At 35.8% G+C, this 24,720-nt stretch overlaps 1 protein-coding gene across 1 annotated transcript in view; it reads left to right on the top strand.

Annotated features, from left to right (window-relative positions):
* The window catches only part of SEMA3E (semaphorin 3E), a 117,360-nt gene that overhangs the window by 87,330 nt on the left and 5,310 nt on the right, over nt 1-24,720 (top strand). The window contains exons 6-14 of the mRNA XM_072333320.1: nt 3,094-3,213; nt 5,181-5,323; nt 7,686-7,800; nt 8,102-8,171; nt 9,342-9,486; nt 13,444-13,666; nt 16,339-16,430; nt 17,059-17,100; nt 20,110-20,276. Coding sequence (XP_072189421.1) covers nt 3,094-3,213; nt 5,181-5,323; nt 7,686-7,800; nt 8,102-8,171; nt 9,342-9,486; nt 13,444-13,666; nt 16,339-16,430; nt 17,059-17,100; nt 20,110-20,276 — 1,117 coding nt within the window. The remainder of the gene's footprint in view (nt 1-3,093; nt 3,214-5,180; nt 5,324-7,685; nt 7,801-8,101; nt 8,172-9,341; nt 9,487-13,443; nt 13,667-16,338; nt 16,431-17,058; nt 17,101-20,109; nt 20,277-24,720) is intronic.

Below are 24,720 nucleotides of genomic sequence, written 5' to 3' on the forward strand. Positions count from 1 at the left end.
AAGTACCTTGAAAGCAACCTCTGCAGAATTTTCTTGCTTGAAACAAATAGTAGATAACAGTGTGTATATATTGTAGAATCATAAAATCCTTACAGTTTGAAGGGGCATTTAAAGGTTATCTAGTCCCATCTAATCCCTAGTTCTCTCATCCTGTCCTTGTAGGAAAGGTGTTCCATCCCTTGGATCATTTCTGTAGCCCTCCTCTGGGCATGCTCCATCTGGTCCATTTCTCTCCTGTACTGATGACTCTAAATCTGGATGCAGTACTCCTACTATTCACTTGAGCTAAAACTGATTTTGTTTGTCTACGTGTGATTTTCTGTTTACTTGTTTTTGAGAGTTGTGAGATTTTTGCTTGTTTAAATAAGGAAAAAAAAAAAAAAAGAAAATTTTCATTCTTGTTTTATCAGGTGTAACCAGGCTGTGTTAAACTGCAGCCATTAATTGGTTAAGTATGTGTATATGTAATTCCTCACTGATGCTATAATTTGGCTGAAAAAGAGGAGGAATGGTGATGGTCTGTGAAATCACTCAATTTGCAGTTGATTTTCACTGGAAGACACTGGTTTATCAGTGATCTGCAGCACTACAAAACATTGCAACTAAGATGTAAGCTGATATGTAGTTCCAACGGAGGAGAAAAAAAATTGAAATAGTGCTAAGATTTTTCTAAACACAACCTCAAGTTGTCTCTAAAACTAGAATTAGTCAGCACTTTTAAAAACCTAACAGCGTTCAAGAGTCACAACATTCATTTGAAGGTCATCGGCAAAGGGCTGTTGAGCAGGAAAAAAGAAGATCCACTTAATGTCAGAAGTATGGAAAATCTCAGAATAATGCTTAATATAATTGTGTCACATTGCTCAGTATTACCTCATCTCTCTCTCTATAGGCCTTCTGTTCACTCTTATTACTTGTCTTATGTTTAACTTAGGAATACTTCATGATAAAAATGAGATTTAATGTCTGTAAGTTATCTTCAGTGGAACAAAATCCATCCAAGACTTCGGCTTTTTTCTCTTGGAATCTCAGAGGTGAAATCAGTGATAAGTTGCCCACTGTATGGTGGAGTGACACACCAGCAGATAATTATGTATAGAGATACTTTATACCAATGTCAAATAGAATGAATAGCCTCCCCATCTGATCTTTTGAGTGTTTGGATGTATAACTGGTATTCTTGATCACTAGCAAAACGTGAAGAATTGTCTACTTTGCATGAATGCATTTTCCATATTTTACCACTGTGACAAAAGACAATAGCGTCATTTTTATTATGCATCACCATAATTTACAAAAATAAATTAAAAAAAAAAAAGAAGAACAACAAAAAAATCAGAGAGGAGTATATGATGAATGAAATTCATTAATTAGGACTGTAACACTTGCTTGGAACATTACTCAGACAGTGGTGAGTCCTTCTGTTTGAGCACCTCTGCGGGGTTTTTTTTTGTTTGTTTTTTGTTTTTTTTTTTAAGTAAAGCTTTCTATTAGTTCTACTGGTGCTATAATTTATACTTACTTTTGATTTCACTTGCCAATATTTTACATTGAATTACTACCATGTATTTTATAAGGTAATATCCATTCTTCATAAGGTGAAGCCTAGGGGAAAACTATGCTCAGCAGAGGTCTCTGAACCAGACCCAGCTGCCAAACTACTCTAAACTGTTCAGAATCATTATTTAGAGTTATTGTACCATTAAATTCATATATATCTCTTAAAATAAACAGTTTTCACACACTGGGGGAGACCAACAAGCAACATTCTTGCTTTTGCTGTAATAGTTTACAAATGCCAGCAAATGTTATTTGAAATGATGAGTCGTTTGTTTTGATTAGGGAGTAGGAAACCGTGCCACTGAAATCTCCACTCAGATTAGCCAAGAACTGGAAATAACTAATTTCCTTCTTCTTGTGCAGGATAATTCCTGCCGTGTTATTTCCTGACATGAGGATGCCACCTAGTGACCAACATTTTCAGCTTTTAAATTTAGGCCTAAGAAATTTATATTCCAAACGGATATGAAGTAAATTACACTTAATGCTTGATTAGTTTATAGGGAATTGCACCCAGGCATAGCAAAAAAAAAAAAAAAAAAAAAAAAAAAAAAGAATTATTTCTGGTTATGCATATGTATTCAGTGGTTATATCCAATGATATATAAATTATCAAAAGTTATTAGTAATCAATATGTATCTTAGAGTATTTCACTACACTTGTTTAATTCATAAATGCCTTTTGAATATCAGTCCCTATTCTGCTCTCATAATTTTGCCAGCAAATATTTGCCACCAGATGTACAGATCTCAAGTCCTGCTCTACTCTGGTGAATAGCTTATAGATATGAAAATAAGTTATATAGAATCACAGAATCCATAGAGATGGAAAGGACCTTTGAGAGCCATCCATTCGCTTGCCCTCTGAACACCTAAGCCCTTCATCGAGCAAGATACAGCCAGATGTGGCTATCCCAGGTAAAGCAGAGCAGCTCTAGCAGGCTGAAGAGAAAACATCTCAGCCTAATAAAACTTGTGCTTCTTTATAGAAATGAACTCTAAACTGACAGGTACAGACAAGGGCACATCTATAAATGCTCAGAAGCAAGCCATGGATCAGGGTCATCACACTGGTGAAATCGTAGGTTCTGGTAAAGAGTAGGTATCTCCAGAGCCAGGCACTAACTGAATTGAGAGTGAAATAATTGTGTTTAGGCACTTGATGTTACAGATGATATTGTGCTAGATGTGGTTGTTACTTTAATGCCTTCACATTTTTTTTGTGTGAGAATCTATTCCAAAGACATTGCCTTTTGAACCAAAATTTAAAATTGTTGGCCTCATAGTATTTCAACTGTAAGCACTATGGTGCTGATAAGAAGAATGACTATAAACTCTTTAAACTGTATGTAACTTACTGACACTTTCTCACCCCTTTTTGAGCAAAGAATAGTGAGCCATGTTTTTTAATGTCATGCCCACAATATTCAAGAAAATTGAATTGTTATAAAGTAGAGCATTATCAAATTTGTTTCTTTGGGTTTTTAGTTTTCTTTTGTTTGTTTTTTAATTTGTTTTATATATGGTCTACAGGTGGTGAACTTTTTACTGGTCTCTACAGTGACTACTGGGGAAGGGATGCTGCTGTCTTTCGCACCATGAATCGTATGGCACATCTCCGAACTGAACCTGATAGTGAGCGCCTGCTGAAAGGTACAGAAAATAGGAGAGGAAAGAACATGGGACCAGTAGTGCTTTAGATGACTAGAGAAATTCTTTTTAACCAGAAATTTAAATGATTTTGTCCTTGAATGTGTATGTCTCATTGGAGATAAATGTGTTTAGAGTATTTTTTTTCCCATGAAATTTTTTCATTAATCTTCTGCTACTATTAACAAATTGAAATCTTTTTTTTTTTTTTTCAGATTACATGTTTAAGAACTTTAAGAAGTGAAACTTGGAAATCCTCTGTTTTCCACTTTTAAAAGTGTACTCAGGATATTCCTTATTATTTCATGAATTCAGATACAATTAAAATACTATTTTAAACATTTCTAACTGATTAGAACTTCTTAGAACATGGTGCTCTTTTTTTCTATATGAAGTCATTTCCTCTTTATGTTGCAATTAAACAACTGAATCTTCGCCACATTGTGTGCTAAAGAGGTGTTATGCAACAACATAAAATAATAAGAATGCAACGATCATACAGTTAAATGAAATAAAAATTAAAGTGGATTGTTTAGAAGAAAAATGTAAAAAGAAAAACATTGAGAAAATGCGTAAGAAAAACACTAAGAAAATTCTTATGCTGGAGAACTAAGAAAATATTTCATGCTCTTCAACATGGTCTGTAATTGACTTTGAAAGAATTTAAATTTCTTTGCAATTAAGAGCCAGACTCTGAATTTTTCTCACTCCAAAGGCTTTGCAATTATTCATCCTAACAGCGACATAACTACAGCTAATGTTTGGCAAGGAGATTCAATAATGTCCTTTTATGGTGGTTCATCTGGTATGCATCATTTTTTCAATGAATATAACTAGAAAAGACATTTTTTCTCTCAAATGTTAGGACACTTTTCTCTGGAATCAGAAGAGAGAAGAAAGTTCATGCTTTTTTCCTGCATGAATTAGAAACCATACCTGAATTCATCTCATAAAAGCATGTTTGGAATGTTATATCTATCTAAGCTCAGTACTTAGATCCTTGCTGAACTGAGTGTTTAGGCCAGCTATACATGTTTAGTAACAGCTACATAAGTATCTGAACATGGAAGTAAAGTTACTCTTCTCTCTGGAAGGTGCCATTCCTTTAAATATATAATTCTCTGTACTATGGCCTCAATCTTTGTTTTTAATTCACACAATATTTGAAATTTAAATCTGTAATATATTTAAATATATATTGAAAAACACTTTGGAAAATTAGCAAGCAAAATCTCTCTAGCCATATCTTAAAACAGTGACTATTTTTCATAAAGAATAAGAATTTAGAAAATATTTACATTACCAACCATTTCTTAAGAAATTGTACTAATTACAAGAACTAATTATGTTCTCATTTAAGGAGTTCGTAAAAAATTTGCAATGATTCCGTGAGATTAAATCATTCATAGCTTGCTATGGTGTGGGGTTAAAAGTTATGGAACACATTATTATTTAAAAAATGCACAATACATCTTCTGTCTATTAATACATGAATTCATATAACAATTATTAGCTGAACTTTAACTGAGAGGTTGTTTTTCCAAAGTTAGCATTCCTATGCCAGATTTGTATGGAACCAGAGATTGCTATGTGAATATTATTGCCAGGTTTTAGCCTAACCCAGATATAAAAACTCCAGAGAACAGAAATGGAAAGAGATCTTTTTCTTGCACACATACATAGGAATACTGACTTGTGAATCAGAGTGATAAAAATAGTTTGATACTAATATATTCCATATCTTCTATAGATATCCACATATTAAAAAATTGACTTTTTTTTCCTATTTATATCACCCTGTTCTACTCAGGTAACTCTCTGACTGACATAACCCTATTTTGTTTTGTTTTGTTTGTTTGTTTTGTTGTTGTTTTTTTTTTTTTTCTATTTACCGGTTGATTTTAAGGGCTGAAAAAACAAAAGATGTTTTAATGTACTTCATCTGAATTCAATTTTGTTTTCTTTTGAAGAACCAAAGTTTGTTGGCTCATACATGATTCCTGACAATGAAGACCACGATGATAACAAAGTGTATTTCTTCTTTACTGAAAAAGCATTAGAGGCTGAGACAAGCACTCATGCTATTTATACCAGAGTGGGACGTGTGTGTGTGGTGAGAACCTTTTTCTGATACTCCAGCTGAATGGGGAGAAAAAAAAAATACAATGAGAAGCATTCTCCTTTCTTTTTTCCTTCTCTCCCAGGCAAAAACAGAATCTGATAATATACATAATGTACAGGAGATTATAGATCTGACTGAAAACTCTGCTTCTCAATATCTTCAAATTAGAAAACTCAAAAATAACCCAAAATTTGGTATTGAAACAAATTCTCCTTGAGAGATGAAAATAAAGTTCCGGTAACCTATTATTCAGTTCCACCTCTCTTTGAGCTGATATGTGGTACCAGTAGGAATAGTTCCCCACAGGACCCATTTACCATCACAGATTCTCAGTTCAAATCAAGGCTCCACTGTCCCTAACATTGTCTGAAGGTCCTTCTGTATCTCACAGCAGACATTAACTGATCTCCCCTCATACTTCTGTTGACAGGACCAGCCTAGCCACAGGTTCTCTCTGATGCTTCCACTCGCTTTCCTACTCTGTCAGCATGAAGCAGACTTGACTCAATTGCATTTATGCAGGGTTGACAGCTATCCAACCAGATATCCTTTTGTAGCCAGTACAACAGGACAAGAGGCAATGGGCAATGACTGAAACATCCATATTCTATCTATCATAAGAAATCACTTTTTTCTTGTGTTAGAGTGGTTGCACAGAGAGGTTGTAGAGTGACTGTCCTTGGAGGTATTCAAAACCCAAGGGAGTATGGCCCTGAGTGACTTTCTGTAGATGAACCTATTTAGCAGGCCAGTTGGACTAAAAAATATCCAAAAGCCCCTGACAAATTCATGCTTCTGTCATTTTGTGATTCCGTAAATTTCAAATATATTTCTGATGCATCTATAGAGCGATTTCTAAACAGTAGCTAATTGCTTTTATTTAGTATATCATTCCCGTTCTTCTCAACATCCTAAAAGGAAGAATGTACAGAAAAAGGAAACTGGAACCAAGGACTGAATTGCCTAGAAAAGAGTGAGAAGTTTAGTTCTTAGCATCCAATTTCATCTCTGAAATAAACTGTGTTCCTTCCTAGCTATGGGAGATAATTTCCTAAAACTGAGGAGTAAAGAGGAAGATATAAGAAATATGCTTTCAACCCAAAGTGTACTGTGCATCACATATGCCCACCAACATACTACTTGTTAAAATGTCTTTAAATGTGTCCATATATGACTTAAAACACAGTATACAGAGTACCAAATAGGGCCTAAGACATTATCATTCTCATAGGCAGTTTGCTTTCTGAATTCAACAATGCATCAAGGCCTGAAGCCAAATTCTTTGCCCTATGTTCTGGTATATGTCAGAATAGATTATTTTGATAACTCCCTCTAGTCTGAAATATATTGACCTGAATGTCTTATCTCTAGCCAAGGGTTAGAACAAAATCCCACAGATCTTTCTCCTACACATGTCCAAAACTCCAAATGATTTATCATCCAGACATTACATTAACAGCCTTCACTCTGTATGCTGTAGTTCAAATTTGATTTCATGAATATAAAAAATAAATAAATAAATAAAAATCAAGAGCTAGCTAGTAATTTGAGAACTGGCCTTTTTATCAACTTTTACATTTTCATTTTCATTGTAACAGGTTTTACAACTCAGAGGCATCTACCCTGTATATATCTTCTTTTCTAAGGAAAATGGACATTTTTTAAGATGTCAATGTGAAGATGAGGAAATCCATTAATTTCAGTAGGATAAATTTGTGAGAGGAATTTAGCAAGCCTCTTACAGAACCCTCAGTATGCACTTACACAACCTACCTGAATATCAAGCCATGGCTACTGAGAATACTGTTCAAAGTTACAGAGCAAAACAAAACAAAAAAAAAGCAAACATATAAACAAAAAACTTTCAGCCATAATGAAGTGGGATTTAAAGCTGCTGAAAAAATTGATAAATTGTTAGAACATCTTACAGACACTTGCCTCAGACTTGTCCATCTGTACCAGCTGTATAGATTCAGGGCTTCTATTTCCAAAACTGTTTTCATTAAACCCTGCAGTGAGTGCCTGAAGCAGAGCTAAGTTTTGTTACTGTACTCATTGCATCCAGTTAAACAAAAAGAGAAGGTTTACAACAGCTGTATATTTAACCCATCATGGATACAATACAGAATTTAAAAATTCTTACAAACCCACAAGTCTTATAAATCCTGGACTTGATCAATGCAATCTTACTTTCATCTTACCATCTCCAAAGCAGTTATGCTAGTAATAGACATGTGGTCTGAAAATGCATGCTTTTGACATTAAGAAATACAACAAGAGACTAATTCAGTGGAGATGTTTGTGCTTCTAGAGTTGTTTAAATTACCAAAAGTGTTTTTTTCTTTTTATGCAGAATGATATGGGAGGACAGCGAATGCTCGTGAATAAATGGAGCACTTTCCTCAAAACCAGACTAGTTTGTTCTGTGCCTGGGAGAAATGGAATTGATACGCATTTTGATGAATTAGGTAAATACCCTAAACTTCAACAAACTTAAAGTAATCATTGAAAAATTTGTACTTTCATGATAACACATCTTACTTTATACCATACACATTTTCATTAGTAGAAAATATACATATGGAGTTTGTTGTCATCAGTCATAGCTTTACTTGTTGTATTGTTTCTAAAGTATGCTTCTAAAATCTGCATTAAAAAAACAGCATATATGAGTTAAATAAGATTACCCCCACAACAAACAACAAAGTGTCTCTTTTGGGCCTGATAAAATTAGTTTGTTATCAATAACACTTCATTTATATTTTACAGAGGATGTGTTTTTGCTGCAAACTCGTGATAACAAAAATCCAGTGATATTTGGCCTCTTCAGCACTACGAGGTAAACAACTAGAAGAAATAATAGCAGCAGTAGAGGAATGTAGAGGCTGTTGAAGAGACAGAAGCTCCATGATGAATATCACAGAGATAATACATAGTAAACAGTTCAATCCATGCTCTATTCACAATGATCTTTCTTGTTAATGTAAAAACTGCTTTATGATGGTGGCTTAAGTCTCACATCATGATACTGTTTATCTGTTTCCCAGAAAACAAGAATTAACTAAGTATTTATCTAACTGATAATCTTCTAGTGCCAACACTGACATACTCCTGCATGGTTATAAGAGCAGTCTATGAAAAACACCTGTCTTCCTTGAAGAGCTCCACTGTAATTCAATGTTAAGTTGATAGTAGCTTAAATTCCTATTAACTTCTTAGCAAAGCCTAAATCATTAGCTGTGGTGCTGCTGGTGGCCTTTTTTTCCACATCAGCATAATCCAAGTGCAAGCTTGTTTCATGGAGATCTAACTTTAGAATGTAACTGGTAGAGAGGAGCAGCTATGCAGTGGCCAGTATTTTGCTCTGTTACTTCATTGTTTTTGAAGAAAGATAGACAAATCTAGCCCTCTAAGGAAATATCCATGTATCAATTCTTGCTGGCTCTCTATGCCAGCAGGAAGAGGTGAACACATGACTAAAATTACCTAGATCACCTTCTGGAGACTTCAGAGAGAACTATTTTGCAAGGAGCATTGATGCTTCTTTAAAAAAATAGTAAATTACTTATCCAGAACTAAGAGTGTAAGACGTATAAAATTTGAAAGGGAAAAGATATTATATGTGGATTGATCTACGCAGATTAGTCTTTATGACCTAATAACTCTGACCAGTGTTCCCATACACTGACACCAAGACATATGAGACCTGAGTTGAGTTCTCTGCTATTCCTCTCCCTCATTTATAGCCTGCAATCATCAGCCTGAAATTTGGAGATAAAAGCACTGAACTTCATCAGAGAAGTACTATAAACATATATATATATATATATAAAATAAAGAACATTGCAATAATAGTTAAAAAAAAAAAAGCATACAGGAAAGATAAAGTATTTTTTCTCCCTGAATACTGTTCAACTGTGACTTCTTTTTAATTACATAATAATGCTAGTATAACATGTAGCAAATACGGCATTCTATTTTAACAGTGTCTTTGAATTTTATTTCATAGCAATATATTTAGAGGATATGCTATCTGTGTTTACCATATGGCAAGTGTCCGAGCAGCTTTCAATGGACCATATGCTCATAAAGAAGGACCAGAGTACCACTGGGCTCTATATGAAGGGAAAGTACCTTATCCTAGACCTGGTTCAGTAAGTACAATATATTTTCCACACTTATGTTAATATAAGTGAACTTAAGAAGAAAAAGCAGACTGCTGCTACTGCAGAATCTTACTGACTTGACAGTCCAGGATGTATTTATTCAAACATATATATTAAAGCATTTCTTGAAAAATAAATAAATAAATAAATGTGGAATGACTTAGCAATGTTTTATCAAGCACTAGAAATAATAGATTCCAAGGGAAAGCAGGGGAGTTAAATATACAGGATTTTTCAAAATTTTACTGGGACCTAAATTCAGCAACTCTGTGTTAAGGGACCAACATCCTAAAGATAAAAGAAAAGGGATGGAAAGGAAAAGTGAAAATGAAAGGGGAAATGGGAAATGAAAGGGAAAAGAAGAGGAGGAAAAAGTAAAGGAAAAAGTTCTGTTGGAAGGAAAATACTAAGATCTTCAAGTCCATCTGCCTGACCTTTCAGGGCTCACCAAAAGTTAAAGCACATTAATGAGAGCATCGTCCAAATGACTCTGAGCTCTAACAGGCACAGGGCAAGGGCATCAGCCACCTCACCAGGAAGACTTTTTCCAGTGATTAACTCTTGCAGTAAATAAATACTTTCTAATATACAGCCTGACCCTCCCCCTGGTGCTGCTTTCCTTTCATTATGTCATCAGTTAAGAGAGAGCAGAGGCCACCATCTCCCTCTCCATATCCCCTTTTCACAGAATTGCTGACAGCAGTGAGGTCACCTCTCAGCCTTCTTTACTTTGGACTAGACAATCCAAGTGCCCTCAGCTTCTCTTTAAACACTGAAGTTCTACCCTTTTACATGTCCATATTGTGCAGATTCTTTACTCTGTGGAATGCAAAGACATTTCTAATAGCTGTTTGGCTAAAACCCACAGACAGCTTTCACACTTTACCTCTTTCTCATAGGCTAAGGACTCACTGTGTTGAGCTTAATGGTGGAATAAAGAGTTGCTGAAGCATTAATTTCAGTGTTGTTTTTCCTTCTATAACTGAATCAATATTCTCTTCTGTACTTAAAGCAATCATTTGCAGTAGTAAACATTCATCCCAAAACCCTGGGAACAAGAGGTTAAAAGGCCTATTAGCTTATCTAGTCCATGCCAGTACAGATTTTCTCTCTGTAGTACAATTTTAAATGTATGTCCTCTCTCATTTTAAATTACTGTTATGTCTTCTCCTGGAGTTGGAGAAATAAGTCAAAATACAGAACTGGATGCTAAAAAAGAGATTATCTGGGATTCAAATGCTGTCGTTTGACCATCTTGGCCACTGTAATTGTGTTGGTATTGATAACAAATGTTGGGTGGTTTGGGGGGGATTTTTTTTTATTATTATTATTACTTGATGTTGAAAGTAAATCATCAGTACTGAGTTGGAATGGAAAAAAAGATGAATGTTTATCAATGTTTTGAGCAAAACAGTATAAATCAAAGCAATAATTGTTTTCTTACTTGACATATTTAATTGTAAATTACAGGTTTTACAGTTTTACCAAGTAATGACATAGATAGTATCATGCATGGACTGTAAAATGCATATATATTTTACAAAGATAACATGATACAAGTTCACTAAGTGGCATTCATTTTATCTTCAGGCAGTAGACCTCCCACATATTGATTCAACTTGAGCCGGAATAGGCAGGAATTCAGTGTTAATGACCACAGTAGTATATAGATAGCATTACATTTACTGAAGATTGAAAACCGTTTGTTGGTAAGAAGGACAGAGCACTGAGCCAGCAATTGAGCAAAGTTGACAATGATTTACAGAAAGGCTGTATTAAGATCCACTCAGAATCAATTCTTCCTTGGCTCTGAATACCCACATTTTTTTTCATAGTAGATTGAAGACTCCCTGACAGGCATGGCATGGGAGCTGAAGCAAATATAAAAAAATAGAGAGCTAGTAATTTTCCCAAAAGAAGTATTTCTTGAGTGTTAATCAGTTAATCATGTTTGTCTACAAGTTGCAGAGCAAATCAGAGACTGGAGTAGCTGACTATACTAGCTAACAGAAAATTAATTCATTTTTGACTGCTCATGAACGGTACAGCTCAGAGGTCTTTTTAACACATTTCCAGTAGCAATAAGTGAAAACAGTAGTCCATAGTCTTAGGATTCCACAGAACAGGTCAGCATATTGTTAAGGTGAATCATAGAATTGTTTGCCTCCGAAAGGACCCTTCAAGGTCATTTAGCCCAACTTCTAACTACCTATTACCTTTTCCATTACAAAGGTGATAGTGAAAAGAGGCCAAAAATACCTATTATTAGGCATCCTTGTGACTCAGCACACTTTCATCTCAGCTACTGACTGGGAAAAAAATGGAGTCTATAAGGCATGAGAAAGAGCTAAGAGCTAAATAAATAGAAAATCACAGCTAGAATTGCTGTGTCTGACAGATTCTACAGTTTGCTACTCTAAATTCTCCTTAAAGCACTGCTTTTTTGCAATATTCTAGGTTGCTACTCAAATGATTCACTTAGTGTATTAAGACTGTGATGCTTCTGAAAATGACATCTGTTACCTCAAAAATAGTGCTCATAGACTTCAGAGATGGCTGCATTTACTGTTTCAATTCTAGACTACTAGATTTTATTTAATTAAAAACAAGAGGCCTGCAAAGGATTATTTGTTATTAAATCTCTGTGAGACTGGAACTTTACAAAGGGAAGTTGATAATGCCTATTCACTTGATATGATGTTCAGTGCATGGAAAGCAGAGGCTTAGCCTGTCTACAGGCTCCTGCTCTATCTTTTCAAGGTAAACCTTCAGTAAAACTCCATTGCTAGGTTGATTATGCAATTACTTTAAAGTCAACACTGAACAAATACTTTCCTGAAGCTAAGCCCAAAAAATGGAAACAACCATTGCCCCATTTGAGAAGAGCGGGAGTTTGTTCTTGTCAGTTGCAGCTGGCTGCAAGTTTAAAATTACCATTTCTGGTAAACAACGAGTATTTCATTTCATTTTATTGACTGAAAAAGTCCAATTTATGCAGGGAGATGCTGCTACTGTGGCTTTGCTTGAAATGCTTCTTAAAACCACACTGCCTTATGAATATTTTGAGAAAGTAAATGGTTACTGAGATATTTCCAGCTTAATCATAAATGGTTCCAATTAGACATCATGAAGCGAACTTGAAATGTAGAATTTATGTGCAGTTAAGGAACACCATATCCTTTGCAAAACATCCTAACTTCTCTGTTTAACACATTAAATTATCCCTAATTGCACATTTGACCAAAGAAATAAGCCTCTTTTAATCAATCATTCACATGAAGTGTATTTGCTTTACAAAATGGTAGACTGATCAATGCAAACTCTGGCATTTCATACTAAACTATGATATATAATACTTTCATCATGAGTCAGAAATCAGAATAAAATTTAATACCATTAAAATACTGGAGATCAAGAATTACTGCTCCCACTGGCATCATTTTTAATTGTGCTTAGTTTGTTATGATAAAGTATTTTGCAATCACAAAGCAATTTGACTAGAGATTTCAAGAATTACTGCCCTGAGGACTTTACATGACTGTCTCCTGAAGTGGGAAACCCCTTTGTCCTACCCCTGTCAGTGGCCATTTTGATTACAACTTCAATATGAATCTGGGAATGAAACAAATGCTTTTTTTTTCTTTTGCCAAAATCTAAATGCTTCAATATTTAGTCTGCTCTTACTACGCCAGACAGGAAGGAGTCTCTAAATGTCGGAGTGCCGAGGCTCTTCTCAGCAGATTAATAGACCTTGATTGACTTCTCATGATACATTATCCATACATGCGTAAAACATGGACTTCACAATCATAGACCCTGTATTTTTCTGTGCCTATTTTAATGTCAGGTTTTGTGTAGACTTGTCATCATCCCTATGAACAATAATAGTCTTAGACAGTTTACTTGACGAGCCTTCAGGATAATCCATGTTTTCTTTTTTTGCAGTGTGCCAGCAAAGTGAATGGCGGTCTGTACACTACCACCAAAGACTACCCTGATGAAGCTGTCCATTTCGCCAGGAGCCATCCATTGATGTATCAGCCTATCAAGCCTGTTCATAAAAGACCAATTCTTGTAAAAACAGATGGGAAGTACAATCTTAAGCAAATAGCTGTGGACAGAGTGGAAGCTGAAGACGGGCAATATGATGTGCTGTTCATTGGCACAGGTAAAATTTAAAAAAAAAAAAATAATAAAAAAAAAACAAACAACAAAAACTAGGAATACAAGTGTTTTAACAGGTTTTTACTCCAGGATGAGGAAATTTTCTAGAGTCAAAAAAATAAAATAATAAAGCATTACAACAGCCCTCTCTAACAATAGCTCTGAGCATGACTGAGCCAATCTGCAGTCATAACATTGCAGAAGAGAGTGGTCATTCTAAAATATGCTAATATAAACAAAAAAATAATGGTAGGAAAAACTTCTAAAGAATAAGAACAGAGACTAAAGTATAGAATTCACCACCAAGACCATTCCTAAAAAGTAACCTTTATACAATTTCTGACATTTTTAAAACTTCACAACACAATCATGTATCTGAACATCACTCTCAGCTGGGATTTAGACTCCAGGAGAAACACAGGTGATATGATTTTCAAAAACATCAGTTCAAGTTTATTCCAATTTTTATCTTCTCCATTTCTGCAGTCCACAAGTCTATCTGATACTGTTAAAAAGAAACTGACAGCTTGTAGGCTAGGGTTTTGACACAGTGCAAGGAAGTAAGGCAGATATACTCATTTATATTTAAAAAATAAAATACTAGAAATTTTCTGCCCAGTTTAGAACTCTTATCAAAAGTTACATAGACTACATTCAACTGCATTTTTAAACACCTACCAAAAATAAGTATGAGTAAGGTAAATTACATTACAGAGGCACAGTACAGAGTTGCTGTAACCCTAAATAGTTAGAGGACAAAAAAAATAGACATTCTAATTGGTATTTGAAAAATAAGAAGCTTTCAGAAAATAAGAGGGAAGCTTAGAACTAGAAATGACTGGTCATGTCTAATCTGCTTGGAAAAAAATCAAGGATTAATATATTCACATTTTATCAAGTTGACAACAGGAGTGGTGACACAAATCATATTGACTATTTTGACTAGGCAAGTGTATTCAGTGAATTATTTTTTACTTAATGAAATTCCTCTGATAACACTTTTCAGTGTTGAAAACAGTCAGAAGTATATTCCTAGAACAGCAAAAGCTCATTTATACTTGTTTTGTATTCCAAGCTTTTAAATTGCCTCAGTACAGTCTCAGCACTGGACTTCATGTGGTCTATAAAACATTGTGTCATATAGCTCTTCTGTCTCTAATGCAGATTTTATAATGGTAACAAGGTTTTTCATATTTACTACTCTTGATTGAGATGTCAGATATTTGTATACAAGTCATCTATTCAGCAAAGTTGAAACTAATGAAGCTTAAGTACATGCTTCAGGATTGTGCTGAACTGGCACCCAACAACTGCTTAGTTCTGAGATGTCCAATCTCAGATGACAAGAAATTCCATCATAGGAATTTGGCCTTCAGAAACTGCAAGTCGATTTCTTCAGTCTATGTTCTGGCAAAGTTCCCATCAGAAAGCTCCCTGCTTCTCTTGGCAATATAATATTAGAAAGAGTTAATCCTTTTTTATCTGAGTCCAGCACCTTCTGTGTAACATTTGTAAGCAGTCTTTCCTTTCAGCAGGTTTCCTTGAGGTAGAACTGGAGGTTAGAAAGGTTTTTCAAGGCAGAAATATGAGCACTCGGACTAACTTTCCACATATCTGTCAGAAATATTTGAAGAACCATAGAATCATTATAGCTGGAAAAGGCCCGTAAGATCATCTGTTCAGCCATCCACTCATCACCAATAATTCCCCCTAAACTGAGTCCCTAAGTGCCACGACAGTAACCAAGAATTACTTATGGAAATCTGAACTTAAACTGTATATTTTTACGGACTCATTACAAAATGTTGGTCCTCACATATTCTCTTTGAGAAGTAGTTCCCCTTTATGTTTGCCTCTTTGATCTTTTGTTGAATATTTTTTTCTATTGTTTGTCTGCTTAATACTTTACCTGTAAAATAAAATGTGGCAGAAAGTAACATAAGGAAGGAGTTGATAGCTGCCATTGTTGATGACAGATTTTCAGATTAAGGAAAGTAAGATGCTTTAATAATAGCCAACAAGACAAAACTGAAAGTGGTGGAAGACCAGATGCTGTTCTTGTGTTTTAATTTCCTGAAGGAGCTGTACTGACAAATATACTGATGGACCTAAATTCCAAAGTGCCTTAAAATTTTTGAAAGTACAGCTTTTCTTTGCTTATCTTTCTTTTATTAACACCTTCAGCTCAACAGCAGCTCAGTGAGAAAAAGAGGACTGCATGTAATATAACCCTGAATTTGTTGGTGCTTTTGCCTGGAAGAATGGAACTGCTGTGATAAATTAGGGATAGTTACTAGATTCCTAACTAGTGTCAACACTTAGGTCCTATAATTAAAACCACTTAACACTCCCATTAACTGATGGACTCCCCTTCCTACTGTCATTTCTTTTTCTCAGATATGACCACTCTGTTTTTTTGCAGATCACCAAGGTGTTATGACCTAGACTTTGAAAAATACTAGCTAATTAATCATGTTTCTCAGGGGTGTCTCAGATGGCTCTTAGTTGCCAGATAGGCCAGAGCACGTTACAATATCTTTGGAAGATGTTAGTATGTGTGATTATTTTCTAAGATTAGTATGTGTGCTCTGTAGCAGTTATTTAATGACTTTGAAGGCCAATTAAAAGTTTCCATAATTTTTATTCCAGCATTTTTATGTTTGTTTTTCTTCCCAGATAATGGAATTGTGCTGAAAGTCATTACAATTTACAATCAAGAGACAGAATCAATGGAAGAAGTGATTCTTGAAGAGCTGCAAGTATTCAAGGTGAACTGTGCTGTATATGAAGCACATACAAAACTGTCTTGAAAATTTTTCAGTTAAATTTTAAAAATGTTACATACATTACATAATAGTTGTCTGCAATAATTTTTCTACTTATCTATTTTAAGACACAAATTCTTCATTTTCTACTGTTTTGTTTTGTTGTTTTTTTTTTTTTTCAATAAGCTTATTAGGAGCTATGTTTTGCCATTGCTCCAGGAAATCTGAACAGAAAACAGAGGAGAGTATTGAGAAGGAATTCCTGTTAGTTTTAATCTTATCTTCAATTAACGTTTTGTTATAAAGAACATTCCACTTTCATTTAGGACAAAAGCAGCTCAGTGGTGGCATGAGATAATGTTCTGTTTAGCAGGGAAACTGTAGTGTTCCTATGGCTCTGATAATCCTGAAGTAAGTGTTGGCTTGTCGTTTTTAAATAAACTCTTTTAAAGCAGTACTTCCCAAAACCACAATTTCCTCATTCAGAACTTAGGAAAAAAACAAGAACAACAAAAAACCAAAGTATCTAGCAGTGTTGAATACAAGTAAAAATTAAAACTATTTTGCCTAATTTATTCTCATAGTAAAGCCACATGATTTTTTCTAAGCAAGGATATTTCCTATTTTCTAGGTGCCAATTCCTATTATTTCAATGGAAATCTCCTCGAAAAGGGTAAGTGATGAGTTTCACATGCAAAAATTGTGACTCAAATGTATTAAAGCTGTAAACATTAGATGGATGATAGGTAGATAGATATATAGATAAATAGATAGATAGATAGATAGATAGATAGATAGATAGATAGATAGATAGATAGATAGCTGTACATAATCTCTAATGAGATCTTGTCTGCTAACAGCAAATCCATTTGTAATACAAATTCAGGTTCTGTTCCTTTATGAAGCATTAATGTTTTCTAATTCCAAGATTCAATCTGTTAAACCACTCTCTGTTTTTTACATGTATTGTTCACACAAAAACAAGTGAAAAAGCAATTTGATCGATGAGATACTGGCAGAGTAATCATAATAGGGATTAGCTTGGTGGATGTGACAACTCATGGAAAAGCTCCTTGCTGATAAATGTGTATGGACTTCAGTCCCACAGCAATTTAAGTTCTAAATACGCTTTACTGGATATCCCATATATTCAGTTACCAATGAAGGCAGAGCTGTTTAGGCCTGACTCCCTTCAGAGTTTCTGATAGCCTCTCCTAATACAAATACTTAAGTTATTATTCTTGTAAATAGATACTCATCTGTTCCCTACTGTAGATATGGAACCATTTCAGGAACCATTATAAACATCCTGGGATGCTTATTTCTTAACGTAGACAACTATTGCAATATAGGTGCGTAGAAATAAGGCAAAACAAAAATAACAAAGAAGGAAGATTGCATTGATAGGAGGTGCAATTGTGCCTCAAAGATAATTTTAGTTTTGGTGGCTAGTTAATTTGCCTAACACTACAACTAAGTGAATGTTTTGTAGAATCACAAAATAATTTGATCTGAAAGGGAGTTTGGAAAAAAAAAAAGTATCATTTCAGATGTCGGCTTATTAGCTCTCCGTGAATTGTCACAGTAAATGGATTGTGCTGGAAGAGTGAGAAGGAGACACTATATAAGTAGTCTGCCACCATTATACCCAAGACGTCTGCAAACTCTACAATTTCAAGAAGCACCTGGAAATTATGGAGAGAATAGTAGGAGAGTTGCCAAAACTATTCAGTGGTTGAAGAATAAACGTTCCTGCGGGCAGTAGAAGAAGCTCTGCTTTTTCAACATATCAAAGAAAAAAGGGAGAGACAATTGGGCATCCAGACATGGAATTTCACCCAACTTAGTGACACTGTAGAAGCAAAGGAGGGGGAAGGCTTTGAAGATTGATTTCAAAGCAATAAAAGTCAATTCAGATTTCTGAGTATGGGCACATTTAATCTAGAAATAGCATGCAGTTTCCTGGTACTAAAGAAAATTGAATGCTGGAATGTGTGTACATAGCTGGCACAAAATCATTTTGCATTTAACATTAGATTTGTGCACAGAAGCATAATGTAGTTAGGATTATGTGGGAAAAAAAAAAAGTTATGCAATTTCTCTGCCTAAACATTTTTTTCTAGTCTCCTCTAACTGTAGAGTTTGTGAACCTATAGAGATTTCTTTGCTAGCTTTGTTTCAACAACCTGATAACAATCACCAGTCTTCACTATGTCAGTGATATAATAAAATATCTTGTTTCAGGCTTGAGCTGTTAATCTTTGTGGCTAGAAGAGAATGCTCTTCTTTGATGTTCTGTTTGCTAGATATTGGATGCTTTTTACTCTCCTCTAATGAACCAAACTGTACAGGAGAGCTTACTCTTTTTAACAGATGAAAGAGAAAATTCCTTTTTATACATGTCACTGAATGTGCTATTCACATCTTCTGGGACAGTCATGTTGCAGCCTTGGCAGACAAGGAAGAATTGCCCTCTAACAAGGATCTTAGGTTTAGTTATCCAATTCAGTTCCTGTTTATCTGTATTATCTCAGCTGAAGAAGTCTTCAAATATCGCTGTTACCAGCTTCTCCTGTTCTTTTCCACTGGTATTTCTGAGAGTTAAAATTAGTAACCTAAAAAAATAGAGGGTATGTAATCAGGGACATGAATCAACTATTTGGACTAAATTTCATGGTTTGTGATAGGCAAGCCTGGTTAAATGAGCTAACTGCATTTTCCAGCTTTAAAAAAATTTAATATAGCGTTCTTAAAGCTTGTGCTTTCTTTGGCCATTTGGATAAAACCTGTTCAGAGTTCATAAGGAATCATTTTTCTGTCTGGAAAAACATTGGAACTGAGCCATGAAAAAGCATTTCCTATTGCAGTGCATATTTCTGAGTTCAGTCCATTTTCATTCACCAGTAACAAGATTTGTCTCAAATCCCTGTAAACTCAAGATGTTCTTTTCTGAGTTTGTTATCCCATCCACTTCTGAATCACATTGATCATATTTCATTTGTTTTGTAAAGGAAAACTTAGATGACTCAAACACTCTTAGTGTTAATGCTGAGGAAGAAAAAAAAAAACAAAAAACAAACAGTAAAGTGCGACCAATTAATTTATAAGAAAAGACTGTACAGTAGCATAAAAAAAAAAATAAAATCTAAGTCCTTTGTACTGAAGGATTATATAAAACATAGTGCTACTATGTATTTGTATGTGTGAACATACTGTATGTAGCAACATCAAATGCTAAACATACCTGAATACCTGATAACTCCAGTTTTAAGGTTGAGGTTGCTTTCAACTTTTTCAAAGATGACCTTTGATTAGTACTCTATGTCAAGATTTTTTTTTTTTGCAGATTGGTTAGGTGACAGAAGTGTAAGGAGGAAACTACCTCAAGGAAGAAAAAGGAATATATAAGTCTCTGCTTAAACACAAAGCTTACAGAGTTGAAACTTCAAAAGCAAGGAAATGCCAAACCATATTTGTTTATTCTGATTTCCTTCTGTTCCACCATCCTCATGCATGAGAGTTTAGACTGTTGTCAGTTTTCCTACAGAGTAACTCTGCCTCCCTCAGGGCACAGGCTGGATGCACAACAAAGCTGAAACTAATATTTCTTTAAAACTCCACTTGTTACAGAAGTCATCTTGGAGGTTCTAGCAACTGAACTGTATGTGTTATGCTTTTCCAGCAACAGCTCTACATTGGAACTGAGTCAGTCATAGCACAAGTGAAGTTTCACCAGTGTGACATGTATGGCACAGCCTGTGCTGACTGCTGCCTGGCTCGAGATCCCTACTGTGCCTGGGATGGCATCTCCTGCTCCCGGTACTACCCCACAGGAATGCAGGCAAAGAGGTGAGAACTGCTTCTTTCTGTAGAATCTGTTTTGTGAAATAGCTTCAGAAATGTTCCTAATACGCTGAAGGATTTTTACAAAAGATGAATCCCAAAGTTTTGACTAAATGAATACCATGGACAAATTAAATGGATAAATCATAGACTATGGGAATAATATATGAGTGTATATATAAGGAAAAACAAGATAGGACATGGTAATTAGCTAGGATGTGTAGAAATTGTGGAACCTGGGAATGATATAAGTAGTATGGAATAAGGGGTGGATATTGTCTTAATTTCAGATAGGACAGAATTATTTTCTTCCAAGTGTCAGTTATGATGCAGTGTTTTGGTTCTGGGAGGAAAACAGTGTTGATAACATGTTTATATTTGCTGCTAAACAGTGTTGTACAGAGCCCAGGTCATTCTCAGCGAAGAGCCCAAGGAACTGAGAGGAAACAGAATTACAGGGACAGGTGACTTAAGATGGCCAAAGGGATATTCCATACCATATGACTTCATGCAGGAGTTTTGAGGGGGGTGGAAGTTCACATAGCTCTCTTCCACTGCTCAGAGGTCTGCCTGGGCATCAGCTGGGGTGTGGTGAGCAATTGCTTGTGCATCACTTTTTACATACATTTTTCATAACTACTGTCCATTTCCTTTTCTCTATCTCAGTAAGTAGTTTTATCTCAGTCCACAAGTTCTACTTTGTATTTTTTATTCTCTTCCTCATCCCACCGGGGAGGTGGGGGAGTAAGCGAACAACTGAGTGGTGCTCAGCCACCTGCCGAGTTAAACCACAACAGGCATAAACTGCATTACAAGGAATAATTCATGAATTAAATGTAGTTGTTATTACAACTACTTAGTTATTATTTGAAGAAAGTTTTAAGCAAACCTCAGTTTCCTTTCATTTCTTTTGGTCAGCAAGGGAAAGATGGATGTTTCATTCTTTACAAAATCAGGGATGCATTTTAGCAGTATTTATTCAGTAAGGATATCACAAAGCAATTACATATCCAACAGAATTTTTTTGGGGGGAAGGAGGAGAAAAAACAACAAGAATCTGATAGCCACACATTTCCAGCAGTGAAAATTGAACTTAGATGAATTTATACATTCAGATTGTTCTGGAGGTCCATTCAAACCATGAACCTAACTTGGGTGCTTTAACAACCCCTGGGCAGACTTCTCACCATTACCAATTGCTCATTCATGGCTTCTGGCCCTCATTCTTTGTGCAGTGATTTGCCATATAGCTATCATCTTACCCTCCCTCTCAAACCCAAGTTCTCTAATTCAGTGACAAAGATACCTGATCAAACATATAAAACATGTATAACTTAATCCAGACATTTTCACAGAACTTCTAAAAGATATCAAATACAGAAATTGTTGGATAATGTGTTTTTTTTGGGGGAGGATAGTGAGCATTAAAAAGTCAAAATGAGAAATAAAGACAATGACAGCATGCTAAAAATCTCCTGGAGTTATTACACTGAGGGGCAGGTTAAGCCAAGTAGGAAAGGTATCCCACTTTATAGGATTATATAGTCTTCTCATGTCTCTTGCAAGCAGCCCTATGGGAGGAACATAGGCTCTGGCTTCCTGCTCCACATGAGACCTTGGAATCAGATTAAGAAAGGTGAACAGATGGGCCAAGCAGATTTATATCCTATAATGTATATATAAATTGGGTTATTGTAATAATGCTTGTGGGTCAGTTATCTGAGATGTAAAAACCATCTGGGGAAAAGGGTAAGGGGTAAAAGCTTCCCTACCAGCCTGCTTAGGCTGCACCCACATTTATGCTGTTGTGCAAGTTGTTTATCATCCATGAAAAGATAAGAGAAACTTGCTCACTCCTTAACTCAGTTGCACATTTTTAGCATACTTCTCACCTAAGACAACTTCCAGAGTAGCAGTCCCTAAGTTCCCTGACAGATGCATTTATCCAGTGATATGGGCAGCACTCCAGGCACTTTCCTGTGCCTTACCTCCTTAGCATTCATCAGGTCAGTCCCTAAAAGAAGAAAATACTTCTCTTATCACCCTCCTGCTCTCAAGATAAGAGCTGCAGCAGTGAAGAAGGGATTTACACTCTATTGAATCTTCTCAAGGTCTGTAAAACTTGTTTTACATTTAAGAGTTTGGGGAACAGCCAGCAAGAACACCTAATATTGAAAGGAATTAATAGTATTTTCTTTGTTCACTTTAACTAGTGTCAAAAACTCAGAACTTCTCAACAGCTATGAGCTTGTATTAACTGTGCAGTAGATGGCAAGGCAAAGAGTGCTCAGGGCACACATACAGAAGTTGTTTAACTGCTGGGATTCAGGTGGAACCATTGCTAGGAAGAGCAGGCCTCATGAGTTAACGTGGAGTTTTCTCCTTCTCAGTTACAAGAGTTATCACCTTCTCAGGCGATAACCCTGCCATTGCTCTAGACACATCTGATACCACATCCCAGAGCAGACACCTCTTAATTTGGCTTGGCTTTCTCTCAGGGTTTGATGTAGACTTTTACACAAGTTGTGTAGGGTGAACTTCTGAATTGTAAGAGCAGCCCTTGCGAGAGCAGTTAAGAGCACTAAGAAATCTCTTTCAATTTCTGTCCAACTGGTGTTGAACTGAAGCAGAGATGCACAGTATATCCTGCTCTCATTGGTTCATGTGCTGTCTGCTTTAGACCTTAATGCCTTCAGGGTATGACAAGTATTTAGAGAAGCATGAAACAACAACAAAATAAAAAAACAACTGTAAACTGAGGCACATGAAGGATATAGAGAACTGCAGCAGAAATTAAAAAACAGAAAACAAAGCAAAAGCAACCACAGAACACAAACCACCCTCTGCTTGGCAACAAGTACTAACTTATTTAATTCTGAAAGCATATATTTTAATTCCTTGCAAATTCGTAATCTTTATAATTAATTAAATATGGGATTTAATTAGGGAGACTTAAAAACTGAGCCAAAAGTCCCACATTCCAGTGCTGGCAGTACAGAATACCATAATGTCACAGTAGTTACAGGTGAGCAGCTCCACTATACTGCAGATACTTGAGATGCCAGAAAGAAATTATTTTGCAATCAACTTCACTGAAATATTCTTTGGAAAGCAAAGAGTTCCAGGATTTAAATAGCTGTGTTAGTTCACTGTTCACAGTAATGTGATTTAGGCAGGTTCAGTTTTTATCCAAACAAGCGCTAAATTCCACTGATGAGCTTCTTCCAAGATCTATGCCAACAAAATGTCCGGGCTGAAAAAGAGCTGTATCTTAAAATAAATTCCATCCACCTTTTGTAGATCTGCTAACCCGAACGCATGACCACACGGCTCCTTGCACTACCTGCAATCGGCCACCAGAGGGCGCGTTAGTGCGGGGCTGCGGCCAGGCCCTGAGGGTTGCGCTCTTTTTACGGCTGTGTTGGCAGCCCGGGTGCCGCCGTACCGGCCTGCAATGTACTGACTCTCGGGGGAAGAGAATAAATACCTATGTATTTTTCCTAAGTCTCTATTGCTGCTGAATATCCTTTCACAGCACTAATCAAGCCGATAGGCAGAAGAATAGTTTTTTTTGTTTGTTTGTTTGTTTGTTTGTTTTGTTTTTCTCCTTATATTGCCTTGAAAAATATCTTAAATTGCCTTGCCTTAAATTATATGCTGTCATTTGAGTATAATGCTTTTCACAGAAAGGATCTGGGTGCTAACTTAAATGTCACTCTGTTGTAACATTTTGTTCTGCACATGAAAACTCAGTCTGCTGCTTCATGTCTTCAAACTGCAATGAAGCCTTTTCTCTCTGGATCATTTTGACTTTGCCTCATCTGTCCTTGGGAAAATGGTAAAGAAACATGTGGGTGATGGTGATGATGGCCGTATTCTTTTCCTGCAGATAATTTTTTATTAAAAGTTACAGATTATACATCACGTACTCTACCTTTACTTGCTGAGGGCTGAATCTTGAACTTTTTCTTCAGTGGGGAATTCACATTTTGTCTCTCCATGGATTGGCATTTTAACTTTAGCTCATAGTGGTGACACCGCCTCTCGCCACTGGTGCTGCTGCAGTCCAGGAAACTGTCACCTTCAGACTTATATTGGTTCAACAAGTCCCGAAAAACTTGCTTATGATGTTCTTTCCTTTCCTGTGTGAAAATTCACAGGACTCATCTGGTGCAAAATGTGGTATTTTAACATTGTCACCATTTCCAACACACTGAAGTTGATTCACAGCTCTTTGGTCATACTCTGCTGATTTGCTGTAGATATTATTGCATAGCTGATTGAGAATCTTCATTTTGTAATGTGACAGCTGTGCATGGGCATATGGAACATGGTTTTTCTTTGATATTACTGTCACCACTGCTGAAATGCACCACCTACTACCTTACTATGCTCACATCCGCTGTTTGGTCTCCATAAAGGTTCAGTAATCATTGGTGGGTGCAGTATT

Source organism: Excalfactoria chinensis, chromosome 1 (assembly GCF_039878825.1).
Source record: "Excalfactoria chinensis isolate bCotChi1 chromosome 1, bCotChi1.hap2, whole genome shotgun sequence".
Lineage (NCBI taxonomy): Eukaryota > Metazoa > Chordata > Aves > Galliformes > Phasianidae > Excalfactoria > Excalfactoria chinensis.